Raw genomic sequence first — 26,910 nt, forward strand, 5'->3', positions numbered from 1 at the left:
CATCAGTCATAGCCCATGCTAGGTTACGCATGAGACCCCTACAGGGTTGGTTCCTCAGGAACTTCACATCTAATGTGGACCCTCAATTTAAGAAACTTTCCATTCCAAGGTCGGTTCTCCGGGCCTTGTCGTGTTGGGGGGTGGAATCCAACCTCAGGGAAGGTATCCCCTTTGGAGTTCACCACCACGATATCCAGATGTTCTCCGATGCTTCCCTTACGGGCTGGGGGGCGCATTGTGAGGTTTTTGGTCTAGAGGAAGCTTCACTGCACATTAACCTGTTGGAGCTTCGTGCTATCAAGTATGCCCTTGCTTCTTTTGCAAAAATTGTGTCAGGGAAGAAGATGCTAGTTGCCACCGACAACACCTCGGCAAAATATTATATAAACAAGAAAGGGGGCACGGGGTCCATGGCCCTTTGCCAAGAGGCTATGGCCATTTGGGAATGGGCAATATCACACAACGTCTCCCTTACGGCCATTCACATTGTGGGCACGTCCAATGTGGAAGCGGATGCCCTCAGCAGGGAACTTTCCATCCATCATGAATAGTCCCTCAGGGACTGTTACATTTGGCCAATTTTTCAGACTTGGGGTTGGCCGCTCATAGACCTGTTTGCCTCTCGGCAGAACACCAAATGCCAGTCCTTCTGCTCAAGGGCAGGAATGGACAGGGATTCACTAGAGGACGCCTTCCAGATGCACTGGCAGGGCCTGAGGATATATGCCTTCCCTCCTTTCCCCCTCCTCAACAGGGTGGTAGGGATGCTGAAAGGGAAGGGGCCTCAGCGATATTAAAGGCCCCATATTGGCCTGCCAGGTCATGGTTCCCAATACTTTGGGCTCTGGCAAAGAGTCGGTTCATCCGTCTCCCCTGCCAGACAGCTCTGCTCTCAGTCGGTCATGTGCTCCACCACGATGTGGCTTCGCTGCACCTGACTGCGTGGCTAGTGGGTCCCTAACCCATTGGCCCCAGGAAGTTGCGGAAGTCCTAGTGGCCTCCCGCAAACCATCCACTAGAAAATAGTATGGTTATAAATGGAGGAGGTTTTCACTCTGGGCTGAGAGCAAGGGTCTTTCCCCAGATACCTGTCCACTCGTCCAAGTTTTACAGTACCTGTTATCCCTTAAGCAGGGAGGTTTAGCCAACTCCTCTGTGAAGGTACATGTGCCCGCTATTTTGGCTTTTCATCAGGGTGTGGATAAGGGTTCCCTTTTTTCCCCACCAGCTTTGTAACAAATTCCTTAAAAGATTGAATAATCTTAACCCCCCCCCCCCCCGTCAGCCCCCGTCCCTCAATGGAGGCTGCATGTGGTGCTTAACAGTTTGATGGGCACTCCTTTCGAGCCCATGGCTTCCTGTAGTTTGGCAACTCTCTCAGCCAAAACGGCATTCCTGGTCGCCATAACTTCGGCTCACAGGGTGAGTGAGCTGAGAGCGCTTAGGCACTACCCTCCTTTCCTTAATTTTCACGACAATAGGGTGGTCCTCCGACCCTGTGTTGGTTTCCTCCCTAAGGTGTTTTCGGTGTTTCACCTCAACCAGGATTTGCTGCTGCCTGTCTTCTTTCCTTCCCCTCAATTGGACATGGAAAGGACCTGGCACACCCTGGATGTTAGGAGGGCCCTCCTGTTTTATTTAAACAGGACACAGGAGTTTAGAAAGGACAACAACCTCTTTTAGAGGGAGTAATCAGGGCAAAGTAGTCACACAATCTTTGTCCAGGTGGGTTAATGCCATAAATATGGCATGTTTGGCCACTGGGAGGGATTGCCCCCTCTTCGTCAAAGCACATTCCACCAGGGCACAGGCAACCTCTGCAGCAGTGGGAGCCCGTGTTGACATCAGGGACATCTGTAGAGCCGCCACCTGGTCCTCTACTTCCACGTTCGTCACACTCGATGGACGTTGAGACAGCAGCTGAAGCATCTGTGGGAAGAGCAGTATTGCAGTTAGCTTTACATTAAACAGCCTCACACCCGCCTCCATGGTAAGCGAGCTTGCTATTCTTCACATGTGGGATTGCACAGAAGCCATGACGATGAAAACAGAGTTGCACTTACCTGTAACTGCTGTTCATCTAGTGGTCTTCTGTGCAGGCACACATCCCTCTCTCCTGTCCCTGCTGAGGGCTGCTTGGATTCTTGTATTCTAACTTCTCCACGGCGGCGAGAACTGAGGGAAGAGCGCTGCCCCTCCCCCTCGTCACGTGTCCTTTTGGGCGGGAAGAGCCGTTGGGCTTGGACACGGAGCGAGGGGAGGGGGATGAGCACTCTCAAAGAGCTATACCTCGCTAAAAGCTTGCTAGAAGATCTCTGCGGCTGGCCTGCGCAAGCGCAGTTCCCGTGTGTGCCTGCACAGAAGACCACTAGATGAACAGCAGTTACAGGTAAGTGCAACTCTGTTTTCTTGGGGGATCCCCCTTCCCCAGAAGGGTGGGTTACTTTACCCTCTGTAGGTATCCTGGGCTCCACATCCAAAGGCGCAGCAGAGGATCCGTCGGGGACCTTAGAGATCAAAGTGGAACTCTGCTTAAGCTGGCGCTTGTGGCTACCGCCTTTTTCCCTGCCATTAGACTTGTTTTTCTTCAGCAATTTTCCAGCTGAAGTAGATGGCGGCAACAACTTTCCGGTCTCCCTCTCCAATAGTCCGCCAGGGCGGCTAATGGCGGGAGCCGATTTTAAGGCTAATTCTTGATCTGCATCAGAAAGGAGCTTGATGTCCTCCGATGCAGCTTCTCCGGCAGCCATTTTGTTTGCCGCGTCTTTCCCACGGCTTAGCTGTTTCTCCCGCGGCTCAGCTGATGGTCGGCAGAGCCGGGAGCTTAAATTTAAAAAACAAACGTACCCAAACAAGAGGGAGGGTAGGGAGGAAAAACAATTGGATACGGCAAGGTAAGGAAAAGAATCTATTCTAACCTAATTTCACTAGACCTAGGCAGCAGCTATGGTTGTAACTCTCTCACCCCAGCAAAGGCAGGAGAAGAACTGGAAGGGGAGGTGTTCCTCGCCAGGAGACAGGATGTTGTTAGTTTAGTCCTGCCTACCCCTAGCAATGGGCGAGAAACACCCAAAGATCAAGATGGCCTTCCTTCAGAGTGGGAAATGTAATGTATAGGGATGGCAGTGTCAGACTAGGGAACCGGTAGCCCGGGTTCAAATGCCCCATTGCATGGAAGTTTGCTGCATGGCCTCAGGCCATTCGCACTCAGTTTAACTTATCTCCCATTGGGGGAGAAAGACATGACCTAATGGGAATAAATAACATGTATTGAAGGTAGCATGAGAATTACTCAGTGCACGTATGTTAAATCAAGTGCACACCATATGTACTTTCATGTACCTTAAGACTATCCTCCCCTCTGGTCTTGAAGGAGTTGGTTGTGTAGTGGGAGGAGGGGGTGAGTGTGCTGCAGATCATCTAGAAGAAGAGTTGGTTTTTATATGCCAACTTTCTCTTAAGGGAGAGTCAAGCCGGTTTACAGCCACCTTCCCTTCCCCTCCTCACAACAGACGCCCTGTGAGGTGGGTGGGGCTGAGAGAATGTGACTAGCCCAAGGTCACCCAGCCGGCTTTGTGTGTAGGAGTGGGGAAATAAATCTAGTTCACTAGATTAGCCTCAGCCACTCATGTAGAGGAGTGGGGAATCAAACCTGGTTCTCCAGACCAGACTCCACTGCTCTTAAACACTGCACCACGCTGGCTCATCTAGTACCAAATGGCCACTTAGTCCTGAATTTTGCTTGGTGGCTCCTTTGCTCAAGCAGACTAAAAGCCAGCTGCTCCACCATTAAAGCTTCCTCACAGCACTGGTGCAAGGATAACAGTGAGAGATGCAAGCAATCACGTATGCCACCCCTGTAACTCCTTCCAGGGAAGGGAAAAAAATCAAATAGCACATTGCTGCCCCCAGAAAGCAGGGGCAGAGTTACACAGAAGTCTTTATTTATTACAGCTACCAGTGAAGCTGATTCCTACTTGAAGCCTTGTGACCATTTCCTATAGGGTCTGGAATAAGAACAGAATTACAGCAAAGCGTAAGCAACAGAGATAGGTCAGCAAATAGTCGTATTACTGTCTAGCTTGCAGGACAGCTCCATTAAAGAGGGGAAAAAACCACACGCACAATGGTGCTCAAATAGTGAATAAGCTTTTTTTATTTTATTTTTTGTCCTGTGCTCGCTCACTCTCTCCTCTCCCCCAACATATCACAGAAACCATTCAAAATAAAAATCTCTAAAAGGAAAAAAAAGAATAAATTAACACATGCACACATCAGGGCTCCATCCGAAGCAACCAGCTAAATCCCCAACCGCAGCTGACGCATTTTGTGCTTCAAGTTTTTCATGCTGTCACACACCTTGCAGCCACAAGAGGCTCAACTGTTCCCGCCTCCCCCCATGCTTTCTCTCCACAAAACCTTGGCCTGAAGAAGGCAAGAGCATGGAGCCTCAGGTTGCCGCATTTGCCCGTTGCCGGATAAACAGTCATAACCACCCCCTCCTGCCCCTCTGAAGGATGCCCATTTCAGTGCTACACCTTCACACGCCCATCACATACACAGGACTGACTGGCTGGGGAGAAAAACCCGACGCCATTTAAGCTCCTCAAGGTGCTGGTCAGGTCAGTAATACTACCAGCTGTGCTATACTGCAAGTTTTTAACAGCTTCAAGGATGGCCTCGAAGCTTGAGGCCAGCCGTGTTCAAGGCACTACCCTCACACCCTTTGCCTTATTCTTTAAGAAGAGGGGGAGGGGTGGTTGGAATGACACCCCCCCCCAAAGGGAAGCCAGCTGTGGAATCAAAGTCTCTCTTTATGGCAAAAAAAAAAAAGTAAGGAACTTCAGCAGGCTTGGTCATATGGGACAGGGAGACAGCATTTCCCTTGCTTTCCTACAAGTATGCTACAAGATCAGTCTACAGTGCGAAAGGGTGGGGAGAGAAGAGTGTAGGTTGCACTAAAACTATTCATTGAAACCCAACTACCCTTGGAGAAAGGGCCTTGCCATTGAGAGGGCAATTTTCTCCCATGCCGCAAGCCCACTTGAGGGGAACCAGACCCTTTTGTGCTGTAGACTCAATGGTGATGATCACACATGGCCCCTCTGCAATCCTCCTCGTCCCCCAAAGTAGTTCCTTCAAGACAATCAGTGGAAAAGATGGCATGCTGGAGCATGCAGTTTACTAGTGCCATCTTGCTTGATGCATCTCGAGAGGGTGGGACCCAGCACCCATGCTGGCTTCTCCCTGTGGGCGCTGACATGCTTGGTGAGTGTTTAATGGGAAGATGTATCACCTTTGCTGTTCTATTAACCCGTCCCAGCCTTCCAACATTTATGGCAGGTGCTAAAAGGCCTCTAGAAAAGGCTGTACTGGTTCACTTATTGAATGGAAGCCTCTCACTTTGTCCCACACTCAAAGGGGATAAGAAACCACCCCGTAACCAAACCCAAGTTAATATTTTCCAGCTGCTTTCCCTCCCCACTCCCCAGAACTAAGGAAGGGATGCTGGCTAATTGTGGGATAAAATTGTGTTTTTAAATTGCACTCAACTGATGTCAAAAAACAGGTACGGGGTGGGGGAACCCCAGGTACCTTGGGGAAGTTCAAAGAAAACAAAATGCTCTCTTAAGCCTGCTTCATCTGTCCACAAAAAACTGGTTCCCACCCTTATCTTAAAACAAATCCCAGCTGTGACAACTCAACTTTTCCACCCTCCACTGAGATTCACCCCCTCCCCACATACACGTTATGCCAGCTATCTTCCCCACCCCCCACAACGGGTTCCAGGCTGCTGGGGGTGCAGGTCTTTCCCAACATGCTTTGCCATTTTGCCCCCTCCAGACTTGTCGGCCCCCCCGCCCTGCAGTCTGCTCGTATACACTGACTGGCAGCTATCATGGTTTTGAGAAGATATATTGGATAAGAAGGGCGTGAAAGTTCCTTCAAGCTTCTTCTGGGCTCAGCCCTTCTTGAGATGTAGTTTCAGTGAGTTTCGAACTCCCCTGCTGAGCATCGCCACCCCTCACTTCCGCCTGTCCTTCTGTTTCCTCTCTTGCCGCCTGCCCTGCTGGTCAGCCAAGGAGCGCGGTATTAGGATCATGCTGCCGTCACTGGCGTACTGCAGGGCATACTGACTGGGGGAATAGGGCTGGCCATTCTCGTCACGCAGGCGGCCAAACACCTCCTGGTAGAGGCTCTGCACCTTTTGCTTCATCTGGCGGAGAGACCTGAGGAACTCCACCTTCTCCCTGAGCAGCTTCGACTTGTCCCTCTGCAAGTCCTCCACGTCCCTTTCCAGGTTGAGGATAGTGTCCAGCTTTCTCTTGCGACAGTTCTGGGCAGCCATCTTGTTCTTCCCCCGCCTCCGGATGTCCCGGATGAGGCTCAGCTGGGCCTCGCTCAGCTGGTACTTGGACAGGAGCTCATTGAATTCTTCTACAGGCAGGTTGATGATCTTCTCATTGGGGAATGGGATCTTCATGGCCCGGGCTCGGTGCTCGTCCCTGCTCATCTGCTTGTCCAGGAAGTCCGCCTGCTTCTCCTTGGCGCTCTTCTTTCCCACACTGGCTGGCTCGGGCTCATCTGTTTCTAAGGTCCTGGGGGCCATGTTGTAGGTGTGGTTGTGACCCACGTGCTCTAGGTAAGGCAGGTAATGCAGCTGGGAAGGGTTCTGGTAGCTCATGCGACAAAACTTGCTGTACTCTGGCTGGTACCCAACAGCCCCTTCTGTCTCCTCAAAGTCCACGTTTTCAGAGTCTGAGTTGTAGCCTACGGCACCTTCCTCAGAAAAGGAGGAAGAGGCAGAAGAAGACGAGGAGGAGGCTTCCGAGCTGCTGAGAGAGGCAGGGCTGTGGCTTGAGTCCAAGGAGAGCCCCGAGTCGGAATCAAACTCCTCCTCCAGGCGGGAGGCCTGCCCTGGGTTGAAGCCTTCTTCAATAGCCAGATCCATCAAGCTAATCTCATCGAGCATGGCTTCATCCAGGAGCCCTCCGAGAGGATCCGGAAGGTCAGGCCCAGACGTCTCGTTTGCAGTGTTGTTCAACTGAGAAGGGAAAAAGATCCCACTCAGGTTGGTGGAGCCGAAAGTGGAGCTGAAGCCGGTGGAGTTGTCGGGGACCAGCTGCAGCAAAGCCGAACTGCCAGCCAGCAAAGGGCTCTCGATCTCAGGGCTAAACAGGGAAGGGAAGTCCTGGGTGCAGCTGCCCAGTGACGCCTGATGCAGGCTGACATTCTGATTGATGGGGGTGGAAGGCGCAAGGCTGTAATTGGCTGTCAGGATGTCTCCGCCTGTGCTGTTGTACAAGTTCTCCACAGCCGCTGTGCTGTTGACCTCCATACCCTGCAAAGGGAACAGAGATTCTTTCAGATGTCTCTCTTGCCCTACGCCACATCCATCCAGGACAGACAGAAGCAGGCACACAATGAAAGCTGCCCCCTCCCCAAGGAATCCCAACAGAAAACCTTAGCATCCCAAATTCTAAACACATTGTTTTTTGAGTTCCTTGGGAATCTCCATCATGCCAGACGTTAAAATAAAAGGTCATTGTGATCTCATCTCACACCATGATCTGGAGGAACCTCTGACAGACGTGAGATTTTGTGGCTTACAAAGGTATTTCCAGCGTCTTTTATACAGTGCGCTCTTTGTTATTAAAATTGTGTCAACATATGCAAAAGTACTCTCAGCACAATAAGTGTGGTTCATTAGTCTTCAGTGACCAATAAATGTGGACCCAGGAAAAGCCCGGTATCTCAGCTCCCCAGTCAGGGGTTTGTGATGGTACTCTGGATCCTCCAAAAGGAAGAACGATCCAAGTAGCACAGCACAGTTACCAGCTGCTTTGTTTGTCAACCTGAGCGGTGCTGCTATGGGCTCAAGCCTTCCTCCCGACCAGGAAGCCAAGGAAAAGTGGGCGAGAAAGGCATGTTCGACAGCATATTCCGCTCGAGAAGACTGCTGGAGTAACACCCAGAGCTGCATTCCTTACATGATGTAGGTACAAGCACGACAGGGGTATTGGAGAGGAAGCAGCAGGGGGTCCAGAATATGCAAAACATGGAGAGAGGCAGGCCGGCCATCCTCACCTGTGTTTCCATGATAGACATGAGGTCCTGCCACTGCTGCTCCAGATCAAAGGGCAACTCTGTCTCTGCCAGAAGAGGTGACAGGAGCCCAGCAGATTGCCCGCTCTCACTAGGCACAGCTTCGGTCAGGCTGGGGGCATCTGCAGCTGGAAACTGAAAACAAAGCAGAGTTTGCTCACCTTGGGAGTGTGGCCATGAAAGCCAAGTCAGTGACGGCCAGCCCAGGCTCCTTTTCCGGAATGAGCTTTATGGGCTCCAGTTCTCTGACTGGGGCAGTCATTCCTACTTACAAAGGGTTTTAAAGCATTTGTGAGGGGTTGGGGGAAGCAGGCACCACGGCCTCCTGTCCCTGTTAATCTATCAGGCCCTGTGCTTCATGAAGCAGCAAGCTTTTTTCCCTCCGTTTAGGAAAGCTCTCCCAATGAAGCCTGCAAAAGCACAGCAACGTATGACAGATGAAACATTGGGTTTAGCTGCAGCCAACCCATGTTCAAATCGCTAAGTGACCTTGAACAGTCCCCCACCCTCCTCCCAAGGTTATTGCAAGGACACAAGGAAGGGGATACTCCAATCCCTTTAGAAACTGCAAAGTCCTGCAGAAACGACCAAAACGATTCACCTGCCCATCTCCAAAGGTCAAAGCACACCCACCTCCGAATTCTCTCCAAAGGGAAATGTGGCCTCCAGCAGCCTAAGGCACTCCTCCAAAGACAAGGCTGTCTGGTCCTCCACACCAGGCACCTGGAAGGCAGCAAAGCATTCAGCAGCTGTTTTAGCTCACTGCAGACCAGCCAGGAGGACCCTCTGCCCCAGTGAAGTCTGGCCTTTCAGGCTTGGGACCGCCTTCCACCCCAGCCTGCAACATGGGACCCACTTAATTTCTTTTGTGTGTTACTGTCCATCTTCCATCAGTGTTAACTTAAAAAAAAAAAGTGACTGCCAGTGCAGCCCATCTGAGTCATAACCGAGACCAATGATCTAGGCCGGCCTGTGGCTCGGGATGCTCCGTTTGCTAACACCTCATCTTTGGAACAAGCAGGTGTCCACTCAGCCCCACAAACAGGATTCTAACCCCACCCTCAGCACCCTGGGCTTCTTCCTTGCTCCAATTACACCCAAATGCCTCCTTCGGGCTCAGGCTTCCCTGGCCATATCTCCCCCCCCCCCCAAAAAAAACAACCCTCTGGCAAGCACTCGAGTGCTGTAATCAGAATTCATTTAGATGTGAACTCCCTTGGTGGAGAACAGGGGTACGCCACAAGCAGAAAGACCGAGATCTTGCCTTTCTTCCAGTGAGCGCAAGGTGACACACGCAGTCCCCCCCCATTGCACCCTCACAACCACCATGTAAGATGGATTAGGCTGAAAGAGAGAGAGAATATGAATGACTCAAGCTCACCCAGCCAGCTTCACTAGAGTGGCGATTTGAAGCTGGGTCTCCCCAGGACAAACAACACTCTTTGCATCATGTTGGCAGCTTCCACAAAGTGCCCATCAGCTAGGGGGCAGGCCTGCTCACACCCCAGCCTGCCACACCAGAGGCCCTGCCTCAGCTGCCAGCAACCGCCACCACCAACATGTGCAGGTAACACGGCAGCTGGTGCTGGGTCAGGCATCTTGCCCACTGGCTGAAGATGGTCAAGAGATCCAGGCACAGCGAGGCCTGGCAACATGCTCTCAAAACCACCCATGTCCAGAGAATTCTGGTGTGTTCTGAAGGGGTCACCAAAGCCCACTCTAAAGGATCAAGGTGCCAAAAAGCTGGAATAAAGTTTGACTAATAAAAGACATTTAAGAGTTTTGTTGTTGGAAAAAAGGAATGGGAGGCAGCCTAATTCTCAGAGGGGAGAGGAAGCCAGAACACTGGGGGAAAGATATGGGACTAGAGCTGAACCCCAGAAGGAACTAAGGGTGTCTGCTGAAAACACTGTAAGGGGACATGGTCACAGAGGCCTTCATCCAAGGCACCGAACAGCACAGCCACCATGCACCCGAAACCAGCACAAACTGGGAGAAGCTGCCCTGCCTGCTCTCTGGACAGCGGCTTCAGGACTTGTGCTCTTGAGGGCTCAGCTTGAGATGGGAGCGTAGTCCCGAGCATCACTAGATGCCCTCCCTTTTCCCCTTGAGAAAAGCTTCTTTTGCTCCAAGGCCAGCCAAAGCAGGCAACCAATTGGAGGGAGCTGCAGATTTCTCCGCTCTCCCATTGGGCAGTTAAAGCGAGGCCAAGCCCCAACATGAGAAAAACGGCCACGCCCGACCAAGGGTGGGGTGGTTTTGTTTTGTTTTTCACCTGTGCAGGGAAGCTCTCCCCTGTCTCGCCATCCACTAGCAGGGCCCTGTCGGCGACGTCGCCCTCTCGGCTCCTCCAGCCATCCCCATGCTCCTGCCCGTCGCTGGCTTCTTTGTCCACGTCGTTCTCCTTCTGGCGGTGGCTGTAGTCAAAAATCTCACGCCCGGCTCCAAGGTCGATATCCTGTCTCCACAGGATGTCAATTAAATCAATGTCCTAAAAGGGAAGGGAAGGGAGGGAAGGGAAGGGGGGGAGGGAAACTTTTCTTCAGCACTCAGCTCCCCCTTGCTCAGAAGCCCCCTTCCCTGAAGGCTGCCCCCCCACTCTAGTATAACCATCACCCAAAGCATCAAAACAGCTTCAGCCTTTGCCACCATTTGACCCTACTCACCTCCAAGTGCCAGCCTTCCTTCAGAGCAGGGGGGTGCCCCACCTTCCTCGCTCTTTCCCTTGACCACACCCATTGCCGTGGGGCTCCTGGCACCTTCCCCCCACCTATAGCCATTTGGCACTGGGAGCTGGCCAGGGGCGGCTCTGCAAAGAGGCTGCTCCGGGGCACAGACCGCAAACTCCATGAACAGCCACAGAGCCGTCTCCTCCCGGCGGCCCATGCTACGCAGCAGTGCTCTTTCGGCCCAGGCAGGAGGGAGTCTGCAGCTTTAACTGTTCAGACGGCTGGCTGGCGAGGGAGGGAGGGGGGAGGGCCAATTGTCATTCCGGATTGCTGCTCCATAGCGGGCTTGCATCAGCCTGTGGTGCCATTCTGGGCATTTGCATAAAGGGGTGGGGAATCTCTGCATTTCCAGCCACCTGATGCAACTTGAGAGCCCGGCTTGCCATGCGTGCTGTGCCTTGCCAGCTCGGAGGCTCCAGACGGCAGAGCCGCCTCCGTCTTAGCCAGCCCTTTCAACTGAACCACCCTTAAAAAAACAAAACCTGCCTTCTCTGAACTGCAAAGTGGTGATCAGCCCTTACCCATCCCAGGCATCCCCGCAACATCCTGCAAATTCTTCCTCTGCAGGACAGGCCTCTCCCAAGGGCTGATCCACCCTCATCCCACCCACCCACCCTGACAGGCAGGCTATATTTATTCATGAACTGCAGGAGCGTGTTCCTTTCATCCAGGCCCAGTCCTGGAACTGCCAACAGTTATTTAGTGCTACGAGAAAACCTGCAGTCAAGTGTCACAGGCAGTCTGAACTTGGGACTCCACCCATCGACTTCCCATGGAAAACCACCTACCATCTCCTCTTCTCCTCCCCCCCCCGCCCCACGTCCTCCTATTTCTACATCAGAAAGAGGAAGGAAAAGGACTCGGGCTTGTCAAATGTACCTATTTTAATCCATTACCCCTGTTTTCTCAGGCAAGATCAAGTGCTCCCTGTTCCAGACTACGAACTTGCGTCACGGCAGTGTTACGATTAGGTTTTGGGGCAGAGACAGATGCGTAATTCTAAATGGTATTGGTAGATAGGAAAATTAACACCTCTACCCTGAATGAGTCAACCCTGCTGCTGACCTCAAGCGGTGGTCCAAGTATTTCAGGGCTGCCAACAGCTTTTTCTACAAATCTTCACGGCTCTCCTTTTCTGACCTGAGCCGACAGCAACTCCATCCCCCAAGAAACAACTGTTATTTCATGGCCTAACTGGGCTCAACACTTGCCTGGATTATCCTCCCCCTGCCAATATTCAACCACATTAACTAATGATTATGTATATCATCCCCCCCCAATCTCATAAGACACCAAAGCTTTCACCCGTCAGATACCTGATCCAGAATGGCATCTTTACCTGTTTTGCCTCCCTCCCCGCCCTTCTGCACTTGCTCCTCATCAAAAATCAAAAATACCCATTCAGATTAAGGACTCTGATCCAGAGGGAAGCTTTGTAAAGTTACTTACAGACCACTTACGTCTTGGGATAATATGACGGGAATGGGAAAGATTGCCTGCATCCCCTTCCACAGACTCTGCAAGGTACCCACCTCTGCCCGTCCCATCTTCCATGGTGTAATGGGCCAGGATGCCTACAGGGATCAAATTTCCCCTCAGCGCCACCCCACCTCCTCCATAGTACATTTTCTTTTTCTATGTATTCACCTATCCTAAGCTTCTGCATGGGAATTGCTGCCCCAGGACTCTCTTGGCACACACACATCCTCTGTACACTACTGCCTCAGAACCTGGATGTCCCCACCAAGAAACCTCCAGAACTGAAGGACTGTGCCTATTTCAGTCACCGCTTCCCACTTTCCTTCTCAGTCCACCAGTCCTCATCAAGGTGTCACACATCCTGGCTCGCTGCAGACCCTGTGGGGTCCCGGTATCTGCTGGGAGAGACCTGGCCTGGTTTCACCTAAAGCTAGTTGACAGGCAAGCATTAACAGGCGTGAAAAGGGTTAAAAGGAAGGGATACCTTTCTCATGTCCCCAGCTGCCGCTCCCAGAGCTGTCCACCCAGATCATGGTCTATGTAGAGCGCAGATTCCAGGCAGGCAGAGCTGGGTGACCCAGGCAGGGTGCCGGACAGACATCTCCAGTTTCAGTTAGCAGCTGTGCTTTTTTTTTTTTTTTTGGCAGGCTTGCCAGCTGCCCCTGAGTTGTTTGGAAGCCCCCCTCCCTTCCTCACCAGCATGTGACCCACAGGTGCTGTGCTAGAGCCAGCCCTCCCCCACTCCCAAGCATGAGATCCAATCCTCTGCTCTCCTTGGCTTGTCTCTTAGAGAGGAGTTCCGGCGAATCCCCACCCCCTGCTCGATGCCCAAGCTGCAGAGATGGAATCCCCACCCCATGTGCCGTGCTGAGGCTGCAGCGAGACTGAGACAACACCCCCACACACACACGCCTGTTACCTAGGCTGCAGCCGGAGCCAATCCCCTCCCCCAGGTCACCGCGGAGGATGCAGAGGAAGCCAGGCTCCGCCCTGTGCCGGTTACCTAGGATGCAACAAGAGCCAATCCCATGCCTCGGGTCCCTAACGAGGATGCAGGGAAAGGGCTCCTCCTTGCGCCCGTCACCTAAGAGGCGAAGAGGAGAGCCAATCGCTTCTCCCTGCTTCGACCCCGCCCAGGTCGCCCTGGGAGCTGCAGCAGCAGCAGCATGTGGGCCTCTGTCTCCTTGAGAAGCTCCCACGCCAGGATGCCCCACCCAAGCCAGGCAGAGACGCCTGCGACGGCGCAAGAGGAGCGCTGGAAAGAATAAAAGGACTGCCGACATGCTCCCCCTCATCCTCCCCACCTCTGCAGCATTGCATAGCAGAATAAGCCCCTGCAGACAGCACCCCTGCCCACAATATTGGCCCCTTTCCCCAGAGGTTACATGCAATCCTCTCTCCGCCATCAACCCAGATTACGGTCTGCTTTTCTGAAGTGGTAAGGGAAACTGGAAGGGGAGGCATGGAAGGTCAGACTTCATATCCTGAACAGAAGGGGGGGGGGGAAAGCAACTCATCAGGAACTTTTCAGCTTCTGCCACTAGGAATTTGAGCTTCAGGGGCCAAAGCACCAGGAACAGTTCGGCTAAGGAACTGGATGGTGGGGGGGACAGAAAGCAGGAGTGGGAATGGCTTCTCCCACCTCCATCCCACCAGCAAGCAGGAGACAAAAACACACAGAACTGCTACCCTGAGAGCAACCTGGACTGCTTTCAAGGTAGGCACAAAATAATGGGCTTCCCCCTGAGAGTTTGTGGGGTGAAAGACTGGGGAGGAGGGGAGTCAGACCCAAAGGCCTGCGCAAGATCACTGGGAGCAAAAAAAATAATTTTCTTTGCACAAGAGAAGGGGAAGCACAAGCAGTGACTTAACCATGAGACCTCCCTGGTTATTTCTTTGGCATTGGGATGGAGTGACTGCTGATGGACCAAAGATGTATGAAGAGCAGATTATCTAGAGGTGTTCATATGCATGTTAAAAATTGATGGTAATCCAGTTAATGGTAATCCACATGCTTTGCTAACTTTTACCTGCACTGTTAGGGAAGGAAGGTAAGAAGGGGCCAAAGAAATGCTTAAGAATTGCAAATGAAGAAAACTGTGCAACCTGGACACATGCAACAAATCTACTTCTAACTCTAATTGCTTATTTTGCTTAAGGTCTCCACTGCGTTTTACCAAGGAGTAACAGGCAAAATCCTAGACAGGATATTGGAATACCAAGCATTTGACTCTTGCAAACTGCTTGAAGTGATCTCTCTCTCTCCCCCCACCCCTTCCACCCCGCACTGAAATTTTACCAGGTCACTTTGGCAGGACTACCTTTGCAGACGGAAAAGACAGGCATTTGGTTTGCTGTGGCATTTTATGCAGAAAAAGGTGTAATTCAAGAGCAATACATCCACAAAATAGATTAGCATTCCCTAACATGACTCGGAAAAGTATCTCCAGTTCCCAGGCAGATTTTCCCCCCTCATCCCATCACAGGGCTAGCAGAGAAATGCAAAATTCCTAAGTATTGTTGCCGGCACCATATTTTTGGGTTCCAGTGCAACCAAGCACCTGGGATTTCTTCAACCCTATACACACAAAGTTTGCTCTAGCATTTCAAGAAACCAGAGGTGTGTAAAATGCTCATTGATCTAACACCACCTTCTGCAAGCAATCAGCAATATTCTACACAGGAGAGAGGGATACTTCAGATTTATCACAAGAATGTTTACAGCAAACCTGGAAATCAGATGCATGCTGTTACCCCCATTCTGCAGCTGTCCGTGCAAAATCCCCATGGAAAACTCCTTATCTTTAGGGACCAGTCATACAGTGAGCTGACTCCGACCACTCTACTCACTGCGCAGCCAGAGCCTAGAGAACACCACATGGGGCTGCTATATGGGACTTTTTTAAAAATCCAATAGTATTCATGAAAACACATTAACCAAATCAAGACTAGCAATCAACAAATTGGCAGTGGGAAGTTTCTCGCTGAAAGAGTGACAAGGAATTGAAGCAAACCTTTTTAAGGAGAGAGTTAATTTACTTTGCACCTTATTATACAGTTACCTAACTGGGAATGACGGGGTCAGAAAGTTGGATATGGATAACCCAAGAACTTAAACAGATCTGGATGTTACTGTACCAGGACTCTGTTCTGGTTAGTCACACAATTACAGTGTGGTGTAATGGTTACAGTGATTGACTAGGATCTGGGAGACCCAGGTTCAAATCCCCACTCTGCCACAGAAGCTTGCTGGAAGACCTCAGGCCAGTCAGTCTCTCTCTCTCAGCCTAACTTATTATCATAAGGTTGCTGCTGTGAGGACACAATGGAAGAGGGGAGAATGACATTATAAGCTGCTTTGGGTCCCCACGGGGGGGGGGGTGAAGTGTGGTATAAATATCTAAATACATAAACATACGGATTTGAAGGCAATCCTACAAGATGGGACCAAAGCCTGACAGAAGTCAAGAACTGGCTTTTCAATCAGCTGAGATCAAACTGGCCACCTACACCTCCATACCCCAAAACCTGCCATACAAAAACAAGCAATCATAGTGAGACTAGGAGGACATCTGGAATGGAAGCTGACAGCTGTGGCAGTCCGCTTTATTTCACCATTGAGAACTCTCGTCAGAGTTGTATGTCCAGGTGCCATTTAAAGCATTAAATACTCCCTTCCTCAGGAAGCACTACAGGATGCTTAAGCTGCCCACCTTCTAGGCTGGGCACATATTTGCTTCCTGGTGCCCATTTTCAGGCATGCAGGTGCAACTGGTTTGTCCGCAAAAAGATTCCCATGGGAATTGTGGGGAAGGCACTAGGAGAGAGGTTCAGGTCAGTCTGGAGCATATATGGAGGTAGGATTTGCTCCCTGTTGTTCAAACAAAAAGCAACGCCCCCAAACACTGTACCTATAAGGCCAATTTAAACATATCATTCCTTTTACTGTCCACTGAACAGTTCTGAATATTTAGTCTAGACTTTTCAAGCCCTCCCAACCTCAGCCATTCATTTGTAGAAGTTGCAGGGGGGGCACTATCACAGAAATGAGGCGATGGATTCAGAGACTAGAGAGAAGTGTTAGCAGCACCCTGTGGATGTCAGAGCAAAGATAAGGGCCAAAGGTTTGTGGGAGCCAGTGTTTCTCAACTAGTCAAACTGTGCGAAACTTTCTAAAGAAGGCATGAGAGTTGCCTAGCCCCCTTACCTTGTCTGGGCAAACTAGCTGACAAGAACCTATCTTCGAATGCTCTTAGACCATGTCTCTGACCAGAATCTGTCATCTTCTAAGGCCTTCCCTCTCAGAGGAGAGCTCTGCAAACCCCTTTTGGGGGGCACTGATCCTGCACTGGCTGAAGTCCCAGTTGCTGTGTTACATACATATATGTGGTGAAAAAGACACATGTGTTAGTCTCACATTATTACAGAGCACATGGTCTTCCTATGGAAGAGAGCATTTGGAATTTTAAAGAAACCCTTTAAGGGGTTCAGATCGATTTTATCTGTGTGTCCGCGCAGGTAATCCAACTTGAGCCCTCGTGTCTGGGCAGGCCATAAATCAAGTTGAAATAAAGAGAACCCCAGAAGTATCAAAATTAGAGCCAAAAACCTCAAGCAGAGTAAAGAGCCCAACTGATACACCTGTCAGGCCAAGATCCTACTTTGTACAGCAAGAGGGGGTGAGAGTGGAGAACACCAACGAAACAAAAAAAAAAGCAATGAAAAACAGATACACAAAACATCAGAAGAGGTTGCCTAGAATTCTCACTAGCAGGCAGCAGGTTTCTTTTAAAAATGAACCTTTTAAAATACTCTTCTGAAGAAGCTGCCTGTCTCCTAGTAAGAACCTTGTGCTGAGACAATATACTAGTATATCAAAGACAGCATAGCAAGCCAAATAATCACAGGTATCTAATAAACATGCACTATGTGAGATAATTATGCTAGATTCAATATATGTGAGACATAGATGTGAGACATAGATGTAATGGTTATTTAAGTTTGATTTTGTGATTTTTCATATTAGATACCTGTGATTATTTGGCTTGCTGTGCTGTCTTTGGTATACTAGTATATTGTCTCCTAGTAAGACAATATACTGCTCCATGCCACTGAGGTTTCCCCTCTGCTTAACACTGTCCTATTTTACAGAAGTGGCCTCGACGCAGCCTAGCCTTATAAAATAGCTCTCTAGGGTGTCTGGGTTCAGCAGGATAGTCAGCGGCCTTAAAATCTCTGTCCACAAACTGAAACAGCTCACGTAACTCTACTGACCATCAGATTGTGTGTGTGGGGAGAAACCCCTTCCCATTACCTCTCACCTGTTAAGGTTTGAGGGAAACATTATGTTCTCAGCTGGCCCATGTTTACAGCCATTGCCTGAACGACAACAACCTCCTCTGCGCTGGGCATGGCAGGGGCGGGGGAGGAGAGAAGAGAAGAGACACAGCAAAGAGTAAGGAGATCTTCTCCATATGCTGCCAGCGTACTGACAGACTGGGGGTGGGACAGGTCACAGTGGGATAATACCAACTCTGGCAACTCTCATCACATGTTGACTGAGCTGGGCATTTATTTTTATCCCCTTGTTGTGGAAATACTGCGAGGACATCATAATCCATCAAGCAGGTCTTTCTAGAAGAGCAAGCTACACCAGATCTAAACCAGAAGCAGGAAAGATACCGAGAGGCGTCAAAAGCAAACCCAGGCGACCCTAGCAGCATTGCCCCACGGGATGATGGGCATCAAGACTACTGACTCTTGAACACAAGCCAGACCCACCTGATTCCCACCTCTTGCCAGAGGAAGGATACCAGTTTGCAGCAGCTATGGGGAACCAGTCCTTAGCAAAGGTACACCCTTCTTAGCCCACTGACTTCAGTTGTGTGTGTGTAAAGTGCCGTCAAGTCGCAGCCGACTTATGGCGACCCCTTTTTGGGGTTTTCATGGCAAGGGACTAACAGAGGTGGTTTGCTAGTGCCTTCCTCTGCACAGCAACCCTGGAATTCCTTGGTGGTCTCCCATCCAAATACTAACCAGGGCTGACCCTGCTTAGCTTCTGAGAGCTGATGAGATTAGGCTAGCCTGGGCCATCCAGGTCAGGGTAGGAGTTAGAAGTGTGTAATTTAGGACTGGTCACTAGCAGTCTACAGGACCCAAGAAAAGACTGGATCCACAGGGGCTAGCCATGGTGAGATAAGTACATGTAAAATACAGAGCTCTTTTAGGATCAGGTGTTGTGGAATCAGGACTGGGGACATACCAGACCAGGCAGGCAGCAAGCTCAACAGAAAGGCTCTGGAGTGCGCAAGCAGAAATGCAAGGATGAAAAACAGGTACATACCAGGGACCAGCAGAAGGAATATGGAAGACAGTACGCATGTTATGAACATACAATTACCCTGAGAAAAGTACTTTGCCCATGTCATTTGGGGCCATTTGGGTCAGGGCAACTAAAGGCAGCTCCAGATGGGCCTCATTCCAGGGCAGAGCTGAGAATCAAGTATTGACAACAGCCGAGGCAGGTGATAGGACAGCCAGAGGCTCTCTGCATAGTTCTGCAGGCAGAACATTTTTAAAACAAAAAGCAGTTCCCACTGAAAATTTACGTCCCTAGTCCCCACTGCAACCAACAGAGCAGTGGTTCTGCTGCACAACTATTCTATAGGAAATATGATAAACCTCCACTACACAGTGGAGAATGTTCATAAAAGCATATGCACAGGATTTAACACACTTTCCTTTTATTCTGGTGCATTTCCACCATACAGATTTCCAACAAGAGGAGCTTCATTTGCAATGTGATGACACTGCGTTAAAGACCAAAAGGTTTATCCAGGTTAAATGGCCTGTCTAGGACAGAATTTCTTGAACCTTGGATACCAAGGGGAAAAGAATCATTAACAGCATTTTGAGGCGGAGGAATAAATGTTGAGGGCATGAGTTGGAAGTCCTGGGCTCAACTCTGACTTTAACCATGAACCCACTCAGTGGTCTTAAACAAGCCACTTTCTGGCTCAACTTCTCATTTGTAATAGAGGAATAGTAGTCATACTGCCCTAATTTACAGGGCTGTTCCAAGGATGACCAGGTGTTAGATTAGGAATAGGGAGACCCAGATTCATACCCCTTTTCTGGCCATGAAGCTCACTGGATGATCTTGGACCTGACACACACTCTGCCTAACCTACCTCACAGGATACAATGGAGGAGGGAGAATAACACACACTGCCATGAACTCCACAGAGCAGGGGTGGGGAACGTCAGGCCCAGGGGCCGTATAAGGCCCGCGAAATCATTTGGTCTGGCCCTTCATGGGTCCTGGCTTATCTCCAGCTCAGATGGATGCTGCCCTGCCTGAATCTCTTGGGCCCAGCTGGGGACGGCAGAGCTCAAAAGCAAGTCTCTCTACGTGGCAGACACTTCAAGCCATCTCCAGTGGTGCCTCTTGGCTAAATGTTTGACCAAATATAGCAGGCTAATTTTAAAGTTGATAATTTTGTATGGCCCGCAAATGATGTCATAAATATCCAAATGGCCCTTGGCAGAAAAAAGGTTCCTCACCCCTGCCATAGAGGAAGGACAGGATGAAAAGATAACAAGCAAATAAAAATACCAACTATTTCCTACCCCACCCTGGTTGGCCTCAGTCTCCAGTTGAGGGGTACAGACAGTAACAACCATCTAAGACTTAATCTGAGTCAAGGCTTAGCCCAAGTATATACAGGAGTGCCTCAGTGTACAAGCAGAACAGGAGGCAGGTAAGGACAATTTTTAGACAAGCTCTAGTCCCTACACCCTTCTCTCAAGTTTCACAAGGATGGGAAGTAGGGATACCAACAGTCGCCCATCAAGCTTCTGTTGAAATAGGGTCTAGGAGAGGCAGCAGAAGTCAGAACTCGGTAGGCTAACTGAATACAAATCATAGATGTCAAGGAAGAGTTGGCAAAAGCTTGTGCCTTCCCCAACATGCTTCCTGAGAAAACACAGCTTGCCCTTGTTGAGAGTATCCTGAGTGTACAGGAGAGCATTAGCATGGAGCTCACACATATAGGAAATTGCCATGTCCAAAACAAGACAGCATAGCTGATACTCATAAATGAATTAACTCCTGTCATATTATTGCATAGTTCCCAAGAAGCAAAGTGTATATTCTACCTTGTATTAGCAAACAAGCACTCCAGATTACAGATAGTAATATTGTGATGCTTTTAAAATGTCATAAGCATAAGATCACACAAAGTACAGGAAGAAGGTTCTAATGCAATGCCCCATCTACTTCTCAAAGGCAAAACGCATGACAGCGTGCTTTCTACACTACATCCAAAGAACACACAACTATCCCTCTGCATCTCAAAAATCCCCTTTATGTGCTTCAGAGCTTTCCAAGCAAAAGAAAAACAAAACCAAATTTTTGCTTTGATAGAATATTCCATGCTCCACATCATCGGCAAGCACCATCTTGCTCATGATCCAGGAGAGATGCAACCCTGTGTGGATATACACGCCAAGTGTAAAGTTTGGGGCTACAGTAAGAACAAAAAGACAAATTATGTGGTAGGGGGCTGTTTTAAAAAAAAATGTTAAAGGACTGAAGCTATCACAGGGATGGACAAAGAACTCTAAGTAACAGAGCAGCAGCAGAAGAAAGCATTTACTGCTGGTAAGCAGACATAGGGTGAATGAAACCCTTCCTACCCCACACATTCACCAACAACTACTGCCATGATGCCATGACAGAGAAACCAGCTTTGCAAGGATCACTCACTCCTTTTGAATAGCAAGTGGAAATAGATACTTGCACTATTGTGCATGAATAATCCATTTTATGACAATCTATTTCAATTCCACAACTTTCCCTTATATTAATTTATAAAAAGAGAGGAATAGCAGCTTAAGAACACCTGGAAGCCACACATTTCTCTCATGCCAGCCCTGCAGGGTCTTGCTGCTATTGTGATATAGTGAAGTAAAAGGTCAGACGCTTATTGCCACTGATATACACGATTCATGGGTAAACTCTGGTCTCCAACATATATGAAGACAGACCAATCCAACAGTAGGGTTGTATATTTTTTCAGCATCAACTGATAATTACAATTAGTACAATAACAATAGTGCAGTTATGATTACTCTACAAGGTATTGCACTATTGTTTTTGGATTTTTTCCGACTGGCTAGCACAGCTACCTGCAATTTTTGACAAGGGGAGGGGGAGCACCTCATACACAAGAGGGACCCCACCTGCAGGGGTGGGCTGCTCTCTTTGTCGCAGGAAGGGGCACAGGCCCAGAGCAAATGTTTTACAGCATTTACAAGGGTTGGGGCGAGGGAGGAAAAAATGCTTTGAGGGCTGCAGTAATGCTTACCTCCTACGCAATCTGGTACTTGGATTAGCCCAATTTCTTCCCTTGCAGTGGATCCAGTCTAAGCCGGCTAGGGTTTGTAGCAGGCTCATTGCATCCGATGGGCAGAGAACAAATGCTGGGAAACAGGGCTTTAAAAAAAAACAAAATTCAACCCAGCAATGCATCAGGGAACTGAATGAGGTTCTAGGAAGATAAGACCGGACTGCAAACCCTCAGACATCAGCCCACAATGAACTCACACCATTTGCCCTGCATATATCCGCCCTGCATATATCTGGCTCTTTTATTTTGGAGGCACAACATTCACTATATCACCCCCTCAAAGGAGCAGCCCAAAGCTTGGAATGTCATTTCAAAATCTTCACAGATGTGCAACTTTCACTGACCGCCAGAGTGGTATAGCAGTCATTAGTGGCAGACTGGAACTGGGAGATCCGGTTCAAATCCCCTACCAGCTACAAAGCTGAATAGAGGACCTTGTCAATCACACACTTTCAACCTAAATGACCTCAAATAATTGTCATGAGGATAAAAGGAGGAGGGAAAGAACCATCACCGCCCCCTGGAATTCCTTGGAGAAAGGGCAGGATAAAAATGTCTAGATATGGAGTTGAAACCCCACAGTGGTGTCGCGGGTCCTACTCCCTCAACATTCCCACAGGCCATTGCTACTACAATTTTACCTTTTTCTGTAGTGACTGAGGGACTCCCACATTCTGCCTACTGTTTTGGGGGTAGAAAATGCCATCAAGTCATAGCTGAGACATTCGGAGGTGGTTTGCCATTGCCTGCCTCCATATCACAACCCTAGTATTCCTTGGTGGTCTCCCATCCAAATACCAGCTACAGCTGACTCTGCTTAGCTTCCAAGACCTGACGAGACCAGGCTAACCTGGTCAGGGTGCCAACTGTTTTACAGTCTCATTTTTGTTCACTTCCATAACCATCCTGGCAAGACAGGCTATTTTATGTAGGGGAAATGGAAAGAGAAAGCCCAACCCACATAGTAAATCCCTGGATAAAGACTCGCACTCCAGATTCTTCCAGATCCAAATATATTCTGCAGCTAATCAGAGGGCCACAATAGCTCAACCCCAATGCTCCCCTCACCACAGCTTCTTACAGCTGAATTCAGATTTTTCCCAGACTTACATTTTAGCTCCGAAACTCTCAGTGAGACGGGTCAGGATGAAAGAGGCCTTCGTGAACCACCCAGTGAGCCTCAAAGCTACAGGGACTGGAATCAAGTTTCCTACACACCACTTCAACCACGGCACCACCTGCCCATTGTCTCTATTGCTGTTGTCATCTTGTTTGGCTGTCATTAACAGCCCAAACACTCATCAAGCCTACTGCTGTCGGACAAGGACAAGAGCACTTTCCTTAGCAGCGCTGGCGAAAACCTATGTCTGAGATCCTACTCACTGTCAATGTATATAGCCACCATCACACTAGATGGTCTATTGCAGGGGTGTGAAATATAAGGCCCGGGGACCAGATCCGGCCCCTTGAGAGCTTTTATCTGGCCTGTGAGCCAATTAAGGCAGCCACCACCCCCCAGTCCCAAGGTGTCAATGATCAAAGACTGTTAAATAAAATACAAGAGCGTTATTGTGTTAAGCATGTTCGTATTTTAAGTAAAAAAAATATCATTAATTGGCTTTGCCTGTGTCTTCTATAAAGTTTGTATCTCAGGTACCTGGCATTAAATTTTATGGTACACATGACATTTATGTCATATGCAACCCTCGTAACAAATGAGCTCGATATCACTGGTCTATTGCTTCTGACTCCACACAGGGCGGTTCCATATCTCTGCAACACAATTTGGACCAACAACCACATCCCTTAGTCTGTCCTTCAGTAAATGGGCGAGCTATTTACCTGCCAGACATTCAACAGAACAAAACAAAGCTCATATTGGGCAGGGGTGAAGAAAATCCTAGCACAAAGCCAGTGCTTAAGGTGACCAGTGAATAGTTTATTCTCCGCTTTACCCGTTGTCCCATGGCAAGCACATCCATACCAATTCTCACTTCTCAGTGTCAATTCTTGAGCATCCCTGTATCCCTGTTTAAAAGTCAACCATAAGTGCAGTGAGCAGGGATTGCACTCTTTTATGTGCATCACCAAGAACACTACTGGCACACAAAGGAGAAAACGTCTATATGAGTACTCTGTACAATATACAGCAGAGGTACCCAGTGTGGCACCCATGGGCACCATGGCGCCTTCTGACACCTTTTTGGCACCGGCCAAGTGTTTTTAGGAAGTGGGCGGGGCCAGGTAGGGCTTTTGCCCAACAAAGATTCTGACTGGCTGTACAGATTTTTTAAAAAAATATTGCTTTGGCAACAACTGCCACCACAACACGAGGATCTGCACTATGTTAGTGAAGTTAAGCTGCGGCAATTATTTTGTGGCAAGCTCTGCCTCCTGTGTCAGCCATTTTGTGTCAGCCATTTTGTTCCTGCACTCACCATGTCGTGTCAGAATTCTAAATGTGCCCGCAGGCTCAAAAAGGTTGGGGACCCTGGTATAAAGTGTCAGTAAACAGCCTAGCATACACATACCAATTTAGCACTGAACTTCCTTCCCAACCTTTATTTCTGTCCTTCCTGCCTGGGAAGAGGCAAGAAGAATCCACTTATTCAGGTTTCAAGACATCTATAAACTCTTCCCATTTTCCACTGTTTTCTGCAACCCAAATCTGAATTTTTGAATCATCTGCTTGAGTGAGCAAAGGCGAGAACGGCTCTTTGCCAAACGGCAAGCAAAATAATTGCGTAGCTATTCCCCCAACCCCAGCTCCTGAATTACGTGCTCTCAGTACCTTTACAGAGAGCACATAAAGCTGGTGTAACATAATGAGCATCACAGAATGGGAAGCCTCTGGTTAAAACTGTACCTCAGACAAACTCACAGAGTAGGCTAAGGAAAGCAGCTATCTACTTCAGCCCTCATGGGGTGATAATACTGGCCTGCCTCATATTGCCGCAGGAAAGGTTAGAGACAACAAGAAGGGTGCTGAGCACTTCAGGAAAGTGCTGTATACATACTAAGTGTTACAGAATTATAACCATTTCATGGCATGGCCACTCCAGCTTTGGGTCTCAGGTGACTGGCAACCCAAGGAAAAAGACAGGGCCCAGAGGGGGCTTAAAGTTTCAGCCAGAAACATCTACACTACGCCAAAATAAAAGTCGCTGTGTGGCTTGTCAAATCCTGCTGACTGCCATGTGTAGCAACTGAACTTTGATACTCTGGCATTGGTAACCTCCCCTCCCACTAATACCCTAAGCCTGGGGGTCTTATAAGTTTAAGAGTGATCAAATACAGGGTTGGTCTTCAGAGTCAAGACATAAAAAACCCAGTTAGGCATGTTTTCTCTACATTCAGGAATTTCAGGAGCTACACACAGACTACTACATGCATTCCTGAACCTCTCTCTTTCACAAACTGCATGGACAAGCCACTGTTGATAGAAGACTTCTTAACTCTCCTAAAACTGCTTTATGATCTTCAAGTTGTTCATCCTCAGGACCTCGAGATGGCTATCATTGTTTTCTATCTTGTGATCAACAATAATGGGTCATTAATATTGGCATTTTATGGATGAGAATGTGCAAGCATGAGAAATTGTAGACTATAATAGTCTTCCCTCAAATCACACAAGGGGTGTGAAAAGACACACATCTGAAGACACAAATAGGTGGCATTCCACTCCTTGTAAGAATTCCTATTTTCCCCCCAACAAAAGGAAAGAAAGATCCATTATTCTGCTTCATTAGTCTTTTTAAACACATCTTCTCTCTCACGCACACACCCATTTCACTGGTTCATTCTCAACTTTTTCCACCACCTACTCTTGCTGCTGGGAAAACCCCACATTCAAAGCAAGTTTCACTTTTAGATTTCCAAAGCCAAACCCTCTGAAACCTTTAGCCTATTTTTTGTTCATAGCAGGGATGAGAAAACATGACAGGAGCGGAAGGCAGCCACAGCAGCTGTTTCAACAACCCTCAGCCCAGCCACTAGGTCTTGTAACCCTGTCCTCTTTCAACACAAGAGGCTAGGGATTAAGGGGCAGTCAGGAAGAACCCCCACAGGACCATTCCACCCTCTCTGTTTCAGAGCACCCATGTAAACAAACCCACTAATTGAATTCTGTTTCCACCGCAAAGCACATCTCCAGACAAGCCAAACCAGAACTGGGCTTTCACAAAGAAAACCCTATGGGACAGAGCCTCAGGGAAGGGACTATAAAAGCACGGTGTAGCTGGAAACTAGGGCAGAGCTGCCCTACCTAGTACTGTGTTGAAAGAAAGAAAAAAAAGTAGAAAGATCTTCTGGAAGTAATCCAGAGCTGAATAAATCACCACTCATTTGGTATGTGCAATGAGACGATTACCCAATGCTGCAAACTAAACAGGTGATGTTATTCAGTGAGATGCCTGCAAAGCAAAGCCAAAGGCTGAGAACAAAAGAACTGCTTTAACTACACACCAAGTTGTCGTCTGACCAAGGAAAGGATTCCTAGAATCCTTCTTTGCCACCCAAGCCAATGAGGCATGTTAAACCAGACAACTCTCCTTCACAACGTTTTTCCTGCTGAAAGTCACTCCGGAATCTTCCAACAGTCCCCTTCTCCCCACCACTCCAGCCCACAAACTGCACAAAGTGAAGCCACCTTACCTCTTTGGTTAAGTCTCCATTCATTGGAGGCGCCACTGCACCTAAGTCTTCCGACTCTTCGCCAAAGCCTTGCTCTGCTCCACTTTCCCTCACCACATTGTCTGGAACAGTTCCATCTTGCAAGCTGCCACCATTCTCAAGAACGATGCCCGTACTGGGCTGGGCACTGGAGACAGAGCCTTCAGGATCTCGATGTACCAACCAGGCATTGACTTCTGTGGTGGGCACCTGGAACCGGTCCAGGGCCCTCACCTGGTTAAGAAGCCGGCGAGCTGTGAAATAGTAGTCCAGGTCTACGCTTTTGGGATGGATAACATAGCCGTCTAAAGTATTGCGCAGGTTGTGGAACTGCGTCTGAGTGTAAGCTGAGCTCTGGCCCAGAAAGATCTCCCGCAGAGGGGGAAGGTGCGAGTTCAGGTAGGTATCTACGTCCACCCTCACTCCGATCAGGCTGAGGAGAATGGTGAACTGGATGAGTCCTTCTGTGAAATATTTCTTCAAAGAAAGCATTTCTGTAAGAGAAGTAAAGGCAT

The 26,910-nt window shown here is 49.0% G+C and overlaps 1 protein-coding gene across 7 annotated transcripts; it reads right to left on the minus strand.

Moving 5' to 3' along the window:
* Positions 1-5,780: 5,780 nt before the first annotated feature.
* On the minus strand, positions 5,781-26,910 carry NFE2L1 (NFE2 like bZIP transcription factor 1). 7 transcript variants are annotated; one of them, XM_056863391.1, is made up of 5 exons: positions 26,378-26,910; positions 10,382-10,564; positions 8,740-8,829; positions 8,089-8,241; positions 5,781-7,342 (listed from the first exon to the last, which is right to left on the minus strand). In XM_056863391.1, the coding sequence occupies exons 1-5, from the start codon at positions 26,885-26,887 to the stop codon at positions 6,026-6,028; spliced, it is 2,253 nt and encodes a 750-aa protein (XP_056719369.1). In that variant the 5' UTR covers positions 26,888-26,910; the 3' UTR covers positions 5,781-6,025. The 7 variants fall into 7 exon arrangements, with proteins under 7 accessions (XP_056719369.1, XP_056719368.1, XP_056719374.1 ...); XM_056863390.1 differs by having other exon boundaries at positions 10,382-10,597; XM_056863396.1 differs by lacking the exon at positions 26,378-26,910 and adding an exon at positions 12,799-12,997.

This window comes from Euleptes europaea, chromosome 18 (genome assembly GCF_029931775.1).
Source record: "Euleptes europaea isolate rEulEur1 chromosome 18, rEulEur1.hap1, whole genome shotgun sequence".
NCBI lineage: Eukaryota > Metazoa > Chordata > Lepidosauria > Squamata > Sphaerodactylidae > Euleptes > Euleptes europaea.

Excerpts from the sequence above, each read along its gene's own strand:
- NFE2L1 (XM_056863390.1), bottom strand. The coding sequence starts at position 26,887 with ATGCTTTCTTTGAAGAAATATTTCACAGAAGGACTCATCCAGTTCACC. Across the intron at positions 8,830-10,381 it reads GGGAGAGCTTCCCTGCACAG|GTGCCTGGTGTGGAGGACCA; the intron begins GTGAAAAACAAA and ends GCTGCCTTCCAG. Across the intron at positions 8,242-8,739 it reads CCTTTGGAGAGAATTCGGAG|TTTCCAGCTGCAGATGCCCC; the intron begins GTGGGTGTGCTT and ends CTTTGTTTTCAG.